The 17,325-nt window shown below is 35.9% G+C and overlaps 1 protein-coding gene across 1 annotated transcript in view; it reads left to right on the plus strand.

Moving 5' to 3' along the window:
• The window catches only part of RYR3 (ryanodine receptor 3), a 570,927-nt gene that overhangs the window by 492,133 nt on the left and 61,469 nt on the right, over positions 1 to 17,325 (plus strand). The window contains exons 71-82 of the mRNA XM_044660040.1: positions 306 to 437; positions 2,252 to 2,364; positions 4,273 to 4,372; positions 7,181 to 7,287; positions 7,827 to 7,878; positions 10,091 to 10,144; positions 13,013 to 13,112; positions 13,346 to 13,425; positions 13,953 to 14,029; positions 16,037 to 16,110; positions 16,379 to 16,396; positions 16,797 to 16,877. Of these exons, the coding sequence (XP_044515975.1) occupies positions 306 to 437; positions 2,252 to 2,364; positions 4,273 to 4,372; positions 7,181 to 7,287; positions 7,827 to 7,878; positions 10,091 to 10,144; positions 13,013 to 13,112; positions 13,346 to 13,425; positions 13,953 to 14,029; positions 16,037 to 16,110; positions 16,379 to 16,396; positions 16,797 to 16,877 (988 nt within the window). The remainder of the gene's footprint in view (positions 1 to 305; positions 438 to 2,251; positions 2,365 to 4,272; positions 4,373 to 7,180; positions 7,288 to 7,826; positions 7,879 to 10,090; positions 10,145 to 13,012; positions 13,113 to 13,345; positions 13,426 to 13,952; positions 14,030 to 16,036; positions 16,111 to 16,378; positions 16,397 to 16,796; positions 16,878 to 17,325) is intronic.

The following is a 17,325-nucleotide window of genomic DNA, read 5'->3' on the forward strand; positions in this document are numbered from 1 at the left end:
CCAGGTAACTGTGTCTAACATTGCATTAGTTTTTGGTCCTCATTTCAACCTTTCAGTTCATGATTCCCAGATGGTGATCAGGAGAAACATAATTGGTATACCTTCATTTATTCTTGGAAATGGGCCAAGGAAGATATACTGAAATGGTATGCTTTCAAAGTTGATTCTCCTCTGTAGGCCAAAGAGGAAAATTATTTTATCATTCTCTTTTCTCTAAGGAATCCAGTACAACTTGTTTCTTTTTATAAAGCCCATGACAAAGGTAGACATGGTTGGTCACGTCTTTGACATGCATTGATTTTCAGTCTGATGATCCAGCTGTAAAGTGGCAACTTAACCTATACAAAGATGTTCTAAAGACTGAGGAGCCCTGTGATCCAGAAAAGACAGTGGAGCGAGTACAAAGGATCTCAGCAGCTGTCTTCCATTTGGAGCAGGTAAGGAATAACTAGTCCTGGATTGTCAAAAATCCTGTTTGCCTGTGAAGGAGAGGAAACTCTCCATCTTCCTTATTATCATTCTTATGCAACAAGAAAAATAAGGAGAAATGAAATTCACTTATTGTCCAGAATAGTATCAGAATAATGCTGAAAGAAAATGATTATCAAGTACATCCTAATGTTTTATAGATGAGGAAACTAAGGCCTAGAGAAGTTAAGTGAAGCAGGTATTAAGAGCCAGGATTTGAACCTAGTTCTCCTGACTTAGAATTTAGTGCTCCTTTGACCCTCCCTCATGCCTTATACCCACTTATACCCATTATTGCAGTGGTACAGGTTAAGGTGATGAGGACTTGAACTAAGGTGCTGGATATGTGAGTAGAGAAAAGGGAACAGATGTGAGAGATAATTTGGAGGCGCTCTAGATAGGACCAGGCAATTCATTTGGTATGGGGTTAATGGAGCAAAGGAGAGGGTACATAAAAGGGGTGTCAGCAGTCTCCAAAAATACAAAAGGAGGATTAAGAATAAGAAATGGCTAAATAAGATTTAACCTTTGAAATCATTGGTGATATTAGAAGCAAGAGTGGAAGAAAGAAGTGGGTGGTAAAGGAAGTAGAAATAGCAAATGTGCACTATTCTTAAGAGAATTTGGCAGTGAACAGGATGAAAGATACAAAGGAATGACCTGAGGGAATGGCAAGTTCAAATGAAGGTGTTTTTTAAATCATGAGTAGACCTGAGAATGTAAATAACAAGGAAGGAGCCAGCTGATAGGGGAAAGCTTAAAATAAAAGAGAAAGGGGTGACTGATGGGGCAGGTTCCTAGAGGATAGAAGTTGGGGATGCAAGTAGAAGAGCTGGATCTGGAAAGGCAAAGAACAGACTTTTCTTCAGAGATGGATATTAAGTAAGAGAGATAGATAAAGACACTCTAGAGTGGAGATATCTAGGAAAGGGTTTGGCAAGTGGTGGTGAGGTGGAACTGAAAAGTGATGAAAATATAGGGAGAGAGCAGGAGAAAGGAGCCATTCACCTCTAGGAATGTAAATTCTGAGTCACAAGGATTAGAAGAGGAGGAAGTACAAATTTGTTGATAAAATACTAGAAAAGTCCTGGCTGATGGGCGCATGGACCACCTAGGAGACTAAGCAGCAATCAGAAAGAGAAGAATCCAAAAATCAGGATAATTCATTTTATGTTGTTGTAGACAACATTTTAAGCTCCTATGAGCAAAAGGTCTGTTTGGCCCTGTTTACTGAGATTACAAGTTAATGAGAATACGACTTGTTCATAAATGGGCCTCATTATATCAGAAACACTCAATAACGATTCAGTAGTTTAGAATATGATATAAGAGCATTTGTAAGGGGCTATATAAAAGACAGAGAAAGGAGAAATTATTTTCACTGAGTGGGGAGGGGGATCAAGAAAAGTTTTATAAAGGAGGGAGAATTTAGTCTGGGCTTTGAAGAATGAGTAGGATTTTGAAAGTTTGATCGTAAATATCCAGTTATTATGCTGACCATAGACAGCAAACCAAATGTTTTAAAAGTTTGGAAATTTCAATTTTAAATTTGTTTCTTTTTAAAGAAATATTAGAGTATAAGATCTAGAAGGATTGTCTCATTCAGCTATTCACTTTGTAGATCAAGACACTGCAACCCAGAGAAAGAAGTGAAGTGACTTACCTAGAGTTACACAGCTAATTAGTAGCACATGGACAAGAATATACATCCTAGGCCATTTTGTTCTATTTACCCACACCCTAGAGTTGACATGAACTCACTGCAGATAATAATTTTCCATAGGTGGAGCAACCACTTAGATCCAAGAAGGCTGTCTGGCACAAACTCTTATCCAAGCAACGTAAACGGGCAGTAGTAGCCTGCTTCAGGATGGCACCCCTGTATAATCTCCCCAGGTATATGCCATGTTGTTTGGTTTTTTTCCTGCCACATGAGTAATAAGAATTCAAATCTCTCTCTAACATCTGAAATCTCTTCCTTTTCTTCATAGAAAAAAGCTAGCAAATAGTAATGGTAGGGTTTGAAATGATTGTAGTTTATCCATATAAAAATTTACTGTTGTTTTTATCTACATTCATATGGTCAAAAATAACATCAAGATTATAATACACTTCAATCTCCCCTTAGCTCACTTGGCTCTTTCTATGAAATCCCTCCAGTGAAGACCAGATAGACTTCTCTCTCTGCCCCAGTACAAGTCTTGCACAGAATATATGGGTTTCTTTGAGGACAGGGGAGGAGAATATGTTTCCAAGATGTTTTACCCTTAATTTCCCAATCAGGTCACATCACTTTCTTCTGCTTAGGTATGATGGGAATGGTGCTTCTGTAGTGTTTAAGTCACACTATTTCCTTCACAGATATTGAGTGAAGCTGGAGAAACCTTTTAGTGCTGTCTATGTAACTCAATTTGGTCTAACACATGTGGCTAATTTTAACAACTAATGTTTAAAGGTGTCTTGAGGAGCCAGCGTAAGAGAACAGTGTTATTCCTTGGCATTTTCTCCCCTCCTAGTAATGCGCAGAAAAGAGTGAAAAGTTTTCTGGAATGTGTTTAGCTGGATTTTGTCAACAAAAAGAGCAATGAAGGACTGAACTGGACCCTTCTCAGTTTATTGCTAAAACCGATTTAATATCCTTGGCCATAGAGCTAAGCACCCCATCTTCAGATTGATTATGTGATGTAGACCAAAGTTCTGACTAAAATGGAATTGGTCACTAAATATTAACCCTACCCGATTTCTTATCTGAGGAAACACTAATAATTATAACCAATTGATAATATTTTAGATTGTAGAGAATAGTTTCTTTCCTTAGAATTTTTCTTTTCTCAAACTATGATTCTCAAAAGACTCCCCAGCCATTATTTTTTAGTGCACTATAATACTCATTAAAAATTCTTCTGGAGTGAATAAATTGTTTGACAAATCAAGATTTTCATTTGGCTTAGTAGTAGATTTGTAGAATGAACAATGCCCAAGAATCATGGCCTCTGCGAAGTATTTTTACTTTTCTAGAACTCCCAAGAAAAACAACTTGAATCTCTGGAGATGAAAGAAACTGTAAAAACAAACAGCATTCCTGACTAACAACATTCCTGACTGGACAACCAGTGTGTGTACTAAGGACATTGAGACCTTGGTTGAAAAAAACAACTGTGTTTATAGCCAAATGTGAAAAGCAAAAGTGATTGCATTTCTTTTTCTTAAAAATGATGTCAGAAGACATTGATTTACCTCTATTTTTGAGATCCATGTGCCTTATGATGGCTATTAGAGGGCTAGTTGGCAATGATCACAAGATTTTTCTCATGACATCAAAAAATGGTCTTTAAAATGAGTATTTTACAGGTTGAATCAGCCAGAAAAAAATTCACATTAACTCTCCAAAGATATTAATATCCTTCAATTCACTTAAATTGTTGGTATATAGTAGTAAATAGTTGGTATATATAACTTATATTTGCGTTACTGTATATTAATCTCATGTACTTTTAATACTTGATTATGATCTCTAAGCCAATGATTGAACTCTGTGTGCCAGATGGAACATTTTCCCCTTGTTTTATTCCGCCTAGTTATTTCTCCACTTGTGGGATAGGATATTTATAAGATGGATGTCTGTCTTGACAGCAAAGAATGATCCCAGTACTTAGTGTTGGGAAGAATACTCCCTTACTAATTTTGTCTGTTAAACTTTTGGGCATCTTCAAAAGTAAAGGACTGAAGAAATGGACTATGTTATTTGGAAACTGTTTCTCTGATTTTAGTTCTCAAGTGAAAACCTTATATGCTTTTCCCCAGACACAAAATTAATAATTTCTTCCTGAGCACCTTCCAACGGGTTTGGCTGGAAAATGTTTATGAAAAAACTCAGTATGACAGGCTTATACTCATGTTAACGGTAATGTAACCTGCGGAGAGATCTGCCCAATTTTGTGCACACTCTTCCTTTCCTGACCATGATTTCATGTTATCATGAAACACAAATTTGTACAATTTATGGAAAAATTCTGATTGGTCAGTCTGGAAAATAAGATGCTAAGAGGCTGGACCAAATGGAGAACACAAAGTAAATCTCAATGTTTTATTTCCCCATTCTACTCTTTCCTATCCTTTATTCCCCAAACCACCCCCATCAGCCTTTTACTCATATATTACTTTTTAATGGCTTATATTCTCTGAAAGAATTTCACTAGTGGCAGCTATTGGTTGGCTATTTGATGTCCTCACTGTAGATGACTTGCAATTAGACTTCATAAAAGAATCGGAATTTTTTTTCATGCAGTCATAAAAGAATAAACAGATATATTTGTAGCTAGAATCCATGAAATAATCAAAAGACTAAAACATTCCTTATGGAAACAAAAACCTTATCCAAGTTTTTTGGGGGGGATATTGTGGTATAAAAAGACTCATGTGGAAATATTATGTGCAGTGGTTATCATCTGGGAATGGCTGGGGAGAAAATGCTGAAACAGCCTTTCTAGCCTTTCTCCACAGATGAGTCAAACATGGGCCATAAGAATAATTTAATGTAGGTTCCCAAGAGATCTCATTCAAAAAGATATAAAAAGGCTCTTCTTGAATCCATTTGTCATACTAGATAAATGTCACAGATATGCTCCGTAGCCACCCAATATGAGCTGTGCCCCATTACAGAGACATCACCCTAAGTAGGCACTGGGAAAGATGAGGAGTTAGGAGTAAAGTATGGCAAGTGGATGCTTTCTCAGATTTACTCTTTTATCATCCTCATAGGTTACTGTATATCAGGGTTGGAAAAAATGGACAGGGGACTTAGAGGAAGCTTGGCTCTACTATATTAGTATATAAATTTGCTTTTGTTCCCCCTGACCAATCAGAAGATCAGAATTGTACAAAACACAGCCTGCTTACTAATCATTAACCCCCCAAGCTATAATATAGTGTTCCATTTACGCCTCTTGATCTCACTTTCACCCCTTCGCTCAGGCACCGCTCTATTAACCTCTTCCTCCATGGTTATCAGAGATTTTGGATAGAAACAGAGGAATATTCCTTTGAAGAAAAACTAGTACAGGATTTGGCTGTAAGTATTGACTAAACTAGGAGTAGATATCAATGTGAGTGAATATAATTTTTATATCTGTATGTGTGTGCATTATAGAACTTGAATAATATTTCTCAAGTACACAAATAGTGTATTACCTATGTAATAGAAACCTATTATCCTCATTATCAGCATATCATGGGAATTCCATACTAAATTAAGAAACTTTGAACATCACCAGCAAAAGGACATCACCCTATTCCCAAATAACTCTCAACTTCCTGTCGAGTGAAACTTGTTATAAATATTGCTCTAGATTGCATTACCACAGCATTTAAACCCATTCTTCTACATCTCACTTTCAAGACTGAGATTTTGAGGGGAATGTTTGCCACATTCTTTTCCTATTAGACTATGCACTTTTGCCATTTATGACCATCCTAAAGCAGAGACTCTCTGCCAGATCCAGAGAGTTTAAAACTGTTTCAGAAAAAAAAATTTCCTTTTAATAAGTCTATGTCATTAGGCCTCTCTCCTCTCCTCACACACTCATATTCCTTTGTGTGTGTGTGTGTGTGTGTGTGTGTGTGTGTGTGTGTGTGTGTGTGTGTGTGTGTGTTGGTGGGGGAGAGAAGAAAGTACATTTGTATGGCTTTCATTCCTTTGGTCTTTTTTACTCCATTTTTCCTATTCTACCCCTTGGCTCTTTGTCTTTTTCTGATTCTCACTTTCCCATTTTGTCCTTTTCACCATTTAAAAAATTTCCCTCTTCTTTTTCTAATTTTTTTCTTCTCCCTTTTTTTTCTTTCTTCTCTCCTTTCTGAAAAAATAATTCTTCAATTCGTCAAGTTCCTTTTTTAGTTTAAAATTGGAAATTAACAAAAAAAAATTTGCCTTTCATTTTTTTTTTCTTAACCACTCGGGAGAGCACAAAGATAGTAGATGCTCAACAAAACACTTGTTCATTCATTAGTCCCCTCGTTGCTGGTGCTTTCACTGATTTATTTTGGAGCCTAAAACAAAGTCACTTTCTTTTAGGTAAGACCTTTATATCCTCAACAGAAACCTAGTTTGAGTTTGAGGATAAACTACTAAGTTTACAATTCCAAGGAGAAATCCCAAGAGAACATCAGGAGTCTAAAAAAGAAAGAGGAGTTAAAAAATACACATTTTTATTGGGCTGAACCAGGTTCAATATTTCACATCCAAATGGCTCATTTGGTTTATCACTTCCCCACCTAATCCCTAACCTAGCTCTCCAAGGGAATTATCCTCTGACATTGGCCAGTGGGGTTCTGTCCCTCAGCTGAATTCCAATGGGGCCCATCTTGGAGTCTCGTGCCAAAACCTGCAAGGGGTTTCTACTAAATAGGGTCTGTAGCATTTTACCTTTGTTGAGCTTTCTTTTCTCTTCTCTGCTTTTCTTTATAATTAATTTCTTTTTAAACCTAAAAATTAAAACATTTCTGTTGAGAGCTTAAAACATTTCCCAAATCTTGCATCCAAAGGGATTCCAGTTTGAAAGAAATAAATGTTATAACAGGGTTTTTTTTGTGCTTTTAGTATAATTTGCTTTGTGTCTTGTGCTTATCTGTCTTTCCAAATGCATGTGATGGGGCAGGGAGGGAAAGTGTGACCTCATGCTAACATATACTCCTAAATCCTGTCTGTATTGATTAGAAACCTCCAAAGGTGGAGGAAGAAGAAGAGGAAGAAGCTGAAAAGCAGCCAGATCCACTTCATCAGATAATACTCCATTTTAGTCGGAATGCTCTTACAGAGAGAAGGTCAGTACTTCCCCAAACTTTCTATATCTCTCCTCCCAAATCCATAATTCACTTTCTCCTTGGATCTGGAACAGTAGTCCTTTAAGCCAGGGCATCACAGGCTTTATTTCCTACAAATAGTGGTGGGTATAAAGGAAGCATTCTACTCAAAGCATCCCTTCCAGCTGCCCTTTCATCTAGAAGAAAAGATCTTAGAGACCTATGTTAAACTTTCCTTTTCCCTTTCCCTCTCCATGTTGATAAGGGCCTTCCTAGCTAAGTGCATAAATAGGGATGAACTGATTTTGAAAAACACATAGACACAAGCTGTCATCCATTATTACTGTATTATCCCATGATCATCCCTGGGCCTTACATTTCCCTATATCTCACCAAGATGGTTTCTATAGTTCGTAAGAGCATTTTAGTAATTTAGTAATGAATATAAGTTAATCAATCCATAAGTATTATTGATGGCATGCAATAGACTAAAAGTAGTCTAGTGTTGGCATATTCAAGGTGTTTGTCTTATCTAATGACTTCTTCTCCCTTCTTTCTAGCCATTTGGAGGATGATCCTCTTTATACTGCCTATTCAGGCATGATGGCCAAGGTAGGTATAAGTTTTCTTATTTTAAGCCCTCAATCCCTCATATTTTCTTCTGAGATTTTTAATGTACTTGAATTTTTTTCATAGTATCTCAGAATTGAAATGGATCTCATCAGGCATCTGTTGGAGAAATTCCATCTACAGCCTTTATTGGCCAACTAGTCATTTAGCTTCCATTTGATGATCTTGAGTAAAGGGGTATTTATTCTTTTCCTAGTAAGCCCATTCCACTCTCTGGATAACTCAAAATTTTTATGAATTTTTTCCTGATATCAAACAAAAACTTTCCTCTCATAGCTCCCCACTTATTGCTCCTAGTTAATCATATGGATCCAACAGAAGTAGGCTTAATTTGTCTTCTTCTTGACAACTCTTCAAATTTTAAGATTTATCTATCACTATCTCTAAAGAGACACTGCTTTTCCAGATTTTCTATAAGTTAAATATGCCTAGCTTCTCCTAGTGATGCTACTATGACATCTTTCCAAGTCCTTTCACCATCATAGTCACCATCATGGCCAGGGACATTCCATATTTCAATCAATGTCCTTCCTGAAGAATGATTTCCCAGAACTATATTCAGTACTTTAGATTAATTGTGACCATGGTAAAAGTACAGTGAAGAAGTAACTTACCTCATTCTGGATACTTTTTCATTTCTTAAAAAAATTTGAGCTTAGGTTTGGACCTAAGTGGCAAGTCACTTAACCCTCATTGCCTAGCCCTTACCACTCTTCTGCTTTGGAACCAATACACAGTACTGATTCTAAGATGGAAGGTGAGGGTTTAAAAAAAATAAAAAACATACGATAAATTGAGTGTGTTATTTTCAAAACTGTCCTGTTAGTCTGTGCTCCCTTCTGAACCTGTTCTAGTCTTTTTTTTTTGCATTTTTAAAAAAAGTTTCATAGACCCCCTTTTTTTCTTTTCATTTTTCTTACCTTTTCTCCCCTTTTATTGTCTCCATAAGGACAAGGAAGTTTGTTTTGCTTGAATCTATTTCCTCTCTGATATTTGTGTTTTATTTTCCTTCAGCCATCTCCCTGGGACTCTAGTGCCAAATTTTGAATTGGTTTCCTTAATTGAAATTTTTGGTCTCATTTGTCCCTATGATAACAAAAATGGTCATTTTAATCAGTCACTCCTGCCTTCCTAAGGGGCTTACTCTAAGACAGCATTGGGGTTTTGCTATAACAGAGTGCTAATGACTCAATACAAAATACTTTTGTTCTAAAACCTACCCAATGAGATTCCCAAAATATAGGCAAATAATGTTCAGTAGTTGAAATTCAGAGCCCACAATGCAAAAATTCTGGTACATTGATATGTCGTTTTTAGTACATTATTGAAAACAAAGGGGAGATCACTGAGTTATAAAAGAGGTCATATAAGTGGGTATATTTTCCATGCCTTGTGAAAGCAAAATAATTGTAAGGCTCTAGATTTCTAATTGAGCCAATGATAATTCCTTCCTGAACAGAAAGGTCTTCTGCTTGAGCAGCAATTAGAATTGGAGTGTAGATATATTTATTCCTTTGTCAGGCTTTACCCAGTATCAAAATGGGACCAAGTTCCTCATCCTTCCTGTTACCATACTATTGAATCTACATCTCTGAGTGTCCCCAGTGCTGCTGCCAAAGCCTCTAGACAAATATCCAAGAGATGTAACTACTTCCTATGTTTCTATCTTTTGTCTCTCACCATGACTTTGTAGCAGGCATTCTTAACTAGGGGTCAATGAACTGTTTTTTTAAAAATACATTTTTTTATAACTGTACTTCACTGGTTTCATTTGAAATCCTATGTAGTCTATTTTATACATTTAAAACATCATTTCTAGAAATGCTCTATGATTTGTGATGCAAAGCAAGTGAAGAACCAACCGTGCTTCTTGGGAATGTGAAAAAAAAGGGTGCCTGAAAGTGTCAAACAATCTCTTCAATTGATTCAGTGGTTTCAGCTCTGACAATAGCTGACATTCCTCTTTTCAAACCCCTTATTTTATCTGCAAGTATAGGATCTAGAGTATAATTTTTCTGTTAGTAAGAAGTTTTCTTCCTCCAAAAAGACTACCGATCATGAAGTTCCTTTGAGTAATCTTCTGTCCTTGCTTCCTGACAACAGCACAAAGAATTGGTATTTTCATCATATTGCATTTTAATTTGATTATTTTCTCTCCCTCCTCCCCACCCAATTTCTATGTAATGTAATCTAGAGTTGTCAGAGTGGTGAAGAAGAGGAAGAGGAAGAAAAGGAAAAGACATTTGAAGTAAGTCTTCAGAATTTGAATACTGGGATTTTCTTTCTGAGCCATCATGCCAGAAATCCAGGAAAGTGACTCTCTGATGACTGCCTAGACCCGTGATGGCAAACCTATGACACGTGTGTCAGCGCTGACACATGTAGCCATTTTTGATGACATAAAGCAACATGTGACCAATACAGAGAAGTATGTTATTTAAACTATAAATATTGTGAACTTATGATTTTTTTCTCAAAGTGACACAGCACTCAAATTATGCTCAATTTTTTGACAAATTTTGACACACCAAACTCAAAAGGTTGCCCATCACTGGCATAGGATAAAGAGATGAATGGGAATATAGCAGCCTTCTCATGCATTCTACATGCTATCTACAAAGTGTCCTATTCTCCTGAGCTCTAGGGACATTCAACAGCAAATAGGGACAGAAAAATATAATTGTGCTTTGGGTTACCTATTCTATTTTGGAATAGTCCCTGTATAGGTCAATAGAGTTCGTTGTTTTTTTTTTTTTTTTAATGGATCATTTTTTTCTGTCTTCTGAAACTTTAAGAAATCTATTCATCAAAATACTGTCTGCTTCTCTCTCTCTCTCTCTCTCTCTCTCTCTCTCAATTTCTCTCTTTTTCATTCTCACATACATACACAGAACAGTGCAAGAAGAGAGCTGAACTAAACAAGTTAATCCATTATTCTTTTTTCTCTCTTATCTGTTATTATTCTTCATAGTACAAGCTAAAGATCCATTGATTTGGAGATGGGGAACTGTGTTCAAATCCCATATCTACAACTCTTCATAAGAGCAGAAGCAAATCATTTAATTTACCTTGTTCTCAGTGTTTTCAAACTGGACAAGATGACCTCTTAGGACTTTTCCAACCCTAAATATGTTCTCCTTTAATCTTTGAAAGTTAGTTATTTATAAATGCTAGTGATAAGCAATTAGAGAAGAAAAAAGAAATTGAAGAGATTAAAGTAGCCAGTGAGGAAACTAAACTGTCACTCTTTGCAGATGATATGATGGTATACTTAAAGAATCCTAGAAAATCAACTAAAAGGCTAGTAGAAATAATTAACAGCTTTAGCAAAGTTGCAGGGTACAAGATAAACCCACATAAATCATCAGCATTTCTGCATATTCCAAACAATATTCAGCAATAGGAGTTAGAAAGAGAAACTCCATTTAAAATCACTCTAGACAATATAAAATATTTAAGAATCTATCTGCCAATATAAACACTGGAACTATATGAATACAACCACAAAACACTTTTTGCACAATTAAATCTAAATATAAATAATTGGAAAAACATTAATTGCTCATGGGTAGGACAAGCTAATATATTAAAAATGACAATCCTATTCAAATTAATGTACTTATTTAGTGCCATATCTATCAACCTACCAAAAAACTTTTTTAAAGAATTAGAAAAAATTAAAACAAAGTTCACCTGGAAGAACAAAAGATCAAGAATATTAAGGGAAGTAATGAAAAAATGTGAAGTATGGGGGCCTAGCAGTACCACATCTTAAATTGTACTATAAAGCAATGGTCATCAAAACAATATGGTAGGGCAGCTGGGTAGCTCAGTGGAGTTAGAGCCAGGCCTAGAGACAGGAGGTCCTAGGTTCAAACCCGGCCTCAGCCACTTCCCAGCTGTGTGACCCTGGGCAAGTCACTTGACCCCCATTGCCCACCCTTACCAATCTTCCACCTATGAGACAATACACCGAAGTACAAGGGTTTAAAAAAAAAAAAACAATATGGTACTGGCTAAGAGACAGAAGGGTGGATCAATGGAATAGAGTAGGGGTAAATGACCTCAGTAAGCTAATGTTTGATAAACCCAAAGATCCCAGCTTTTGGGAAAAGAACTCACTATTTGACAAAAACTACTGGGAAAATTGAAAAACAGTATGGAAAAAATAGGTTTTAGATCAACATTTTACACTCTGTAACAAGATAAATTCAAAATGGGTAAATGACTTAAATGTAAAAAGTAAAATCATAAATAAATTAGGTGAACATAGAATAGTATACCTGTCAGATCTGTGAGAAAGGAAGGATTTTAAGACCAAGCAAAAGCTAGAGAACATTACAAAATGTAAAATGAATTACTTTGCTTATATCAAATTAAAAAGGTTTTGTGCAAATAAAACCAATGCGACCAAAATTAGACAAAAAGCAACAAATTGGGAAAAAAATTTTATCACAAAATTCTCTGACAAAGGTTTAATTTCCCAAATATATAAGGAACCAAGTCAAATTTACAAAAAAATCAAGCTATTCCCCAATTGACAAATGGTTAAGGGAAATGAATAGGCAGTTTTCTATTTCTATACATGAAGAAATCAAAACTATCAATAAGCACATGAAAATTAGTTATTTATGTAAGTTATTTGGTAGCTCTTTTACTAACCAGAATATCCATCCCCAAGTTATTCTGAATGCAAAAGAGTATATAGATATATAGGCAGAAAGGCTCTTTTATACCACATCTTTCTAGAGTAAGTCCACTCCATGCCCCCAAGCATGTATTGAAAGAAAAAAGAAAGGTCTGTGAGCTAAATTCCCCTTTGCAAAAATCAAAGTGAGAGGAAACTCTTCAACTCATAAGGTCATGTAATGGGATTTGACCTCCATAATGGAAAAAAGATGAACAGCCTTGATACAAGAGAAAGAAATCAGGAAATGAATTCTAAGGATTAGTTATTTTGTCATTGAGATCATCATGTGTGTCTATATTACCTTCTCCTATGAACTTATATTTATTCTCATTCATTCTCATTATCTTTATCTCTCTCACTCTCTTTCACACACATGTACATTAATTTTCTGACTAGTAATATTTTCCTGTACTATTTCTTATTCAGGAAAAAGAGATGGAGAAACAGAAAACTCTTTATCAGCAAGCTCGCTTGCATGACCGTGGTGCTGCAGAGATGGTCCTCCAGATGATTAGTGCCAGTAAAGGTAATATTGTATGGGGGGAAAATCAGTATTTTATTAAACCTAGACACAATTATATAATTACAATATGTAAAATTTCTGACTGGGAACTATCTAAAACCTGATACTGATTGTGTAATAAATCACAATTAAATACTCATTGTGAGGCAAAGTTCATACACTATTTTCCTGATGGCAAATCAACTATACTTGAATTGAAATGTAATGAGTCTATTCTTTTATCTTTGTTATGACAGGTGAAATGGGACCCATGGTTGTAGAGACTCTGAAGCTAGGCATTGCTATTCTGAATGGGGGCAACCCTGGAGTGCAGCAGGTAACAGTGCTTCACATCTAGGTAGCAGTTCAAGAGCATTCTTATTTTAAAACCTCAAGTCTTTGAGGAATGAGAGACTTTTAGTCTATTGTCAACAGAAGGCACATAAGCAGCAGAAATCCTTTGGATGTATTCTTGTCACTGATGATCACTGTACTTATTTGTCACATCAGAAGACCTGTGGTTAATACTGGAGGGCTGGGAGTCCCACATATTGGGGTTTAGTCAATGCTTATGTTTCCCTTGCTATTAGAAGAAGAGAATATTCATTTCATCAACATTTGGGTAAGGAATATTGTACTCAAATGTTCTTTTGAGGATTGGGTTCCTTCTTTGACTCTTATAGAACAAAGTAGGATCTTATTAACCAAGATGCTATGTGCAAGAAATACTCTTCCAGAGTAAAATATTCACTACTTATATAACCATAGTTATTTGTTATTTCTTCAGCAATGTCAGAAAGGCTCAATAATATGTGATATAAAAATGTTTATTGCTTTTCTCTTTAAAATATATCTTCTATTCAGAAAATGCTGGACTACCTGAAGGAGAAAAAGGATGCTGGGTTCTTTCAAAGCCTCTCTGGCCTTATGCAGTCTTGCAGGTAAATGTGGGAGGTATAATTATGGTATTTCTCTATACTCTAATCTACTCAAGTAACCAAGGCCACAAAAACTGGTAACTTGTTAAAAGATTGTTGTGAGAGAGGAATAGACATTTTAGAGCATTTGGGAGAGTTTAGAGGAGATTCCAGATTCTCACAGCTTTCTGATAAATTTTCAAACATTGTTTAATTTCCAAATATGTCTTCATTAGGCTCACCCACATTTCCCTTTCCTCTATTCTCCATCTCTTTTTTCCCTCCAAACTTCAAGGGAGCATGTACAGACACACTGAGTCCCACCCCATACAGATTCCAATGGAAATCAAACCTAAAGTGAATGGAAAAAGTAAGAAAATTAGATTAAATTTCTCATTAAGATGCACAGCCAGTTTTACACTGACTTTCCTTAGCTACCACACGGGCTGGTGCTATTTTTAACAAATATTTGACACCATCTACCCTGAAATAAAAATAAATGATAGTTTTTGCATTACTGAGGAAGCCCATGACAATAATTTTATTCACCCAGTTGAAAAAGAAAAATGAATTGTAGACAAGGTGTGGTTAATGTAGTTTCTGCTATAAACCATATCTCTTAAGGATCTGCATGCTTTGTATGGAGACCTTTCATATCTGTGAGTGAATTTGAATTATTAAGTGAGACTAAATTGAAATTATTGCCAAAATCTCTCTGGCCTCATGCGGGATATGCCTATACTAGTTATCATTGACAAAGTAAGGCTAAGTGGTAACAAGTGCTGGGCCTGAAGACAACAGCAAAGGAAGTAAAAAAGATGATTCTGGCTGAGCCATTCTCAGCAGGCTATGGTCAAGATGTAATCAAAGCAGTATCACTCCATAAGCTGTTTGTTGACATTTTGAAAAATTCCTAGCTGAGGAGTTCAATATTAGTTTTTTAAAAAAGCATCTGCAAATGTGTCCTTGTGAGGGGAAAACTCAGAGAGAAAGTAATCATCCAACTCAGCCATCTGCAGCATCCCTATCTGGTATGTGCCAACTCTATTTGGTTTTTCCTAGAATTTGAGGCCTCTGCCACCAGTGCAATGCATATAGTTTCTCTATCTAGTGGCAAAATCAACCACCGTCAAAATGTATTTTTTGCCTACTTTAGTGCCTTATTGAATCCACCAACATAAACAGAGTCATTCTGTTACAGCCACTTAGAATGCTAGGATTTCCCATATTTCTCAAACTAATATTGTTCCCATCCTATAATTTTTTGTTGACTCTACCAGTATTCAGTTGTTAACTTGGAAATAACACCAAACACTTCAAGATCTATTGTTCAGTCCAAAACAGGTGTGCCTGGTTCTTACTTGGGGTGAGTTCTCAAGGGGACAGGGACAAACTTGAAACTTGTAGAAAATAAAATCTAGTCTGTAGTAATTCTCAAAGAGTAATCTTTGAAAACCTCATCAACCAGAAATAAAAATGAATTAAAACTAAAATAAGAAAAACTCAGGGAACTGTGTTAATTTTGTTCTTGAAATGGAAATTTCAGCATTTATCTTTTAAGTACACTACATGTGCTGAGCACTGTGATAGATGCTGGGTAACATACAAAGTTAGATAAAACTGTTCACAGAGCAGACTAGCTTGTTCTGATGCAAATGTGTCCTTAGATAATATCCTTGGACACAAAGCTGAGATTCCTCCCAAGTCAGTACCTCTCCATCACTATTTAGTGTGTTAAGCTGTACACAGTGAAGGGCAACATAGGCAATAGAAAGTGCTGAAGTTAGGGTCAGAGGAGGCGGATTCAATAGTTGTTTCACTGGTAATCTTGGGCACATTTCTCAGATCAAGATTTCCTCATCTATAAAAGGAATATCTTGGGCTAGATAAGCTCCAAGGGTCCTTCTAGCTATTGGTCTATGCTGAGAATATAATCATATTATAGGATATGCTTAATTGACAGGAATATAATGTATAACAACTCTTTTCCCTCAACATTGTTCTTTTCTTCCTCCCTTTTTTCCTTAAAAGTGTTCTTGACCTGAATGCATTTGAGCGACAGAACAAAGCTGAAGGCCTTGGAATGGTAACAGAAGAAGGAACACGTATGTAATCATGAATGAAAACTACTTATTTCAGGGTTCAAATCTTAATCCCTTCTGATTAATGCTCCCATTTACCATTTGTTTGTTTATTTTAACAAGAAAAGAGCAAGTCTGTTTCAGGACAACGTTTCTTTAGATAATCTTGTTAAAGTATGTACCTGGACCAGACATCCTAAATTCAGTTTTAATTATAGAGAGTTTTACCATAATGATTATGTTGCTATTGGTTTTCTTATCTTGTATTCTTTTTGTTTTTTCTCATTCCCAGTCATCGTTCGAGAACGTGGTGAGTTTGAGTTTTTGGCTTGAGTAGCTACCATATACCATATGTTGTAAACACTAAAAGATCATCTTTAAATACATCTTTCCCGATTCAGTTTAGTCTCAGAGGTTGGATGGGAAAATTAGCTATGAGACATGGATTATAGACTATGAAATATTTACTGCCATCACCTTAGTAATTTTTTCACAAAACATGCTTCATGGTACCAAATATTTTGCATTAGCTGGAGATCTTTTTGTTTTGAGGTTCTAGCTTCATTTTAATTAGATTTATTTTCATATCAGAACATTGGGGAAATAACATTTTATGTAGGTGCCTATTTTTTCTTACAACTATTTGCATTGGAGGATCCTCTTCATTGGCTGCCAAACAGTGCTCACAGATAATCTCATGTATTTTCAAGGTGAAAAGGTACTCCAGAATCATGAGTTTACCTGTGATCTCTTCAGATTTCTCCAGCTGCTTTGTGAAGGTCATAACAGTGGTAAGTCAGTAAATTAAGTCCTCATGGGAAAAACAGAGGACAGGAACAAACCTAGTAGAGTATACTTTATGTAAAACTTCCCATTATCAACATAAGTACTCATATTAAGCTGCTCCTCATTGAGGAATACTATAAAGGAAAACCAAGTATAAGTGGTCCATAGCTAAAGGGTATTTATTTAAAACCTGTCAGGGTAGGAAACTGTTTCCAGAATTCACAAACTATGTAATCCAAATAACTATCTCTTCTTTGTGTCCTTTATTATTAATTATCCTCTCTTAATGGAAAGAACTGTCTTCAGGGTAAGGTGGGCACTCAACTGACAAATCAGCTTTTTAGCTCTAAAATGTCTTTTTAAAAAAAGTCAGCGCTTTTAAGATTATATAGATAATGTATTCCCACTTAGCCCAAATAGGAAAAGAGAATTTAACCAGAGTATGGCAGAACT

The sequence above is a fragment of the Gracilinanus agilis genome, chromosome 2, assembly GCF_016433145.1.
Source record: "Gracilinanus agilis isolate LMUSP501 chromosome 2, AgileGrace, whole genome shotgun sequence".
NCBI classification, from domain to species: domain Eukaryota; kingdom Metazoa; phylum Chordata; class Mammalia; order Didelphimorphia; family Didelphidae; genus Gracilinanus; species Gracilinanus agilis.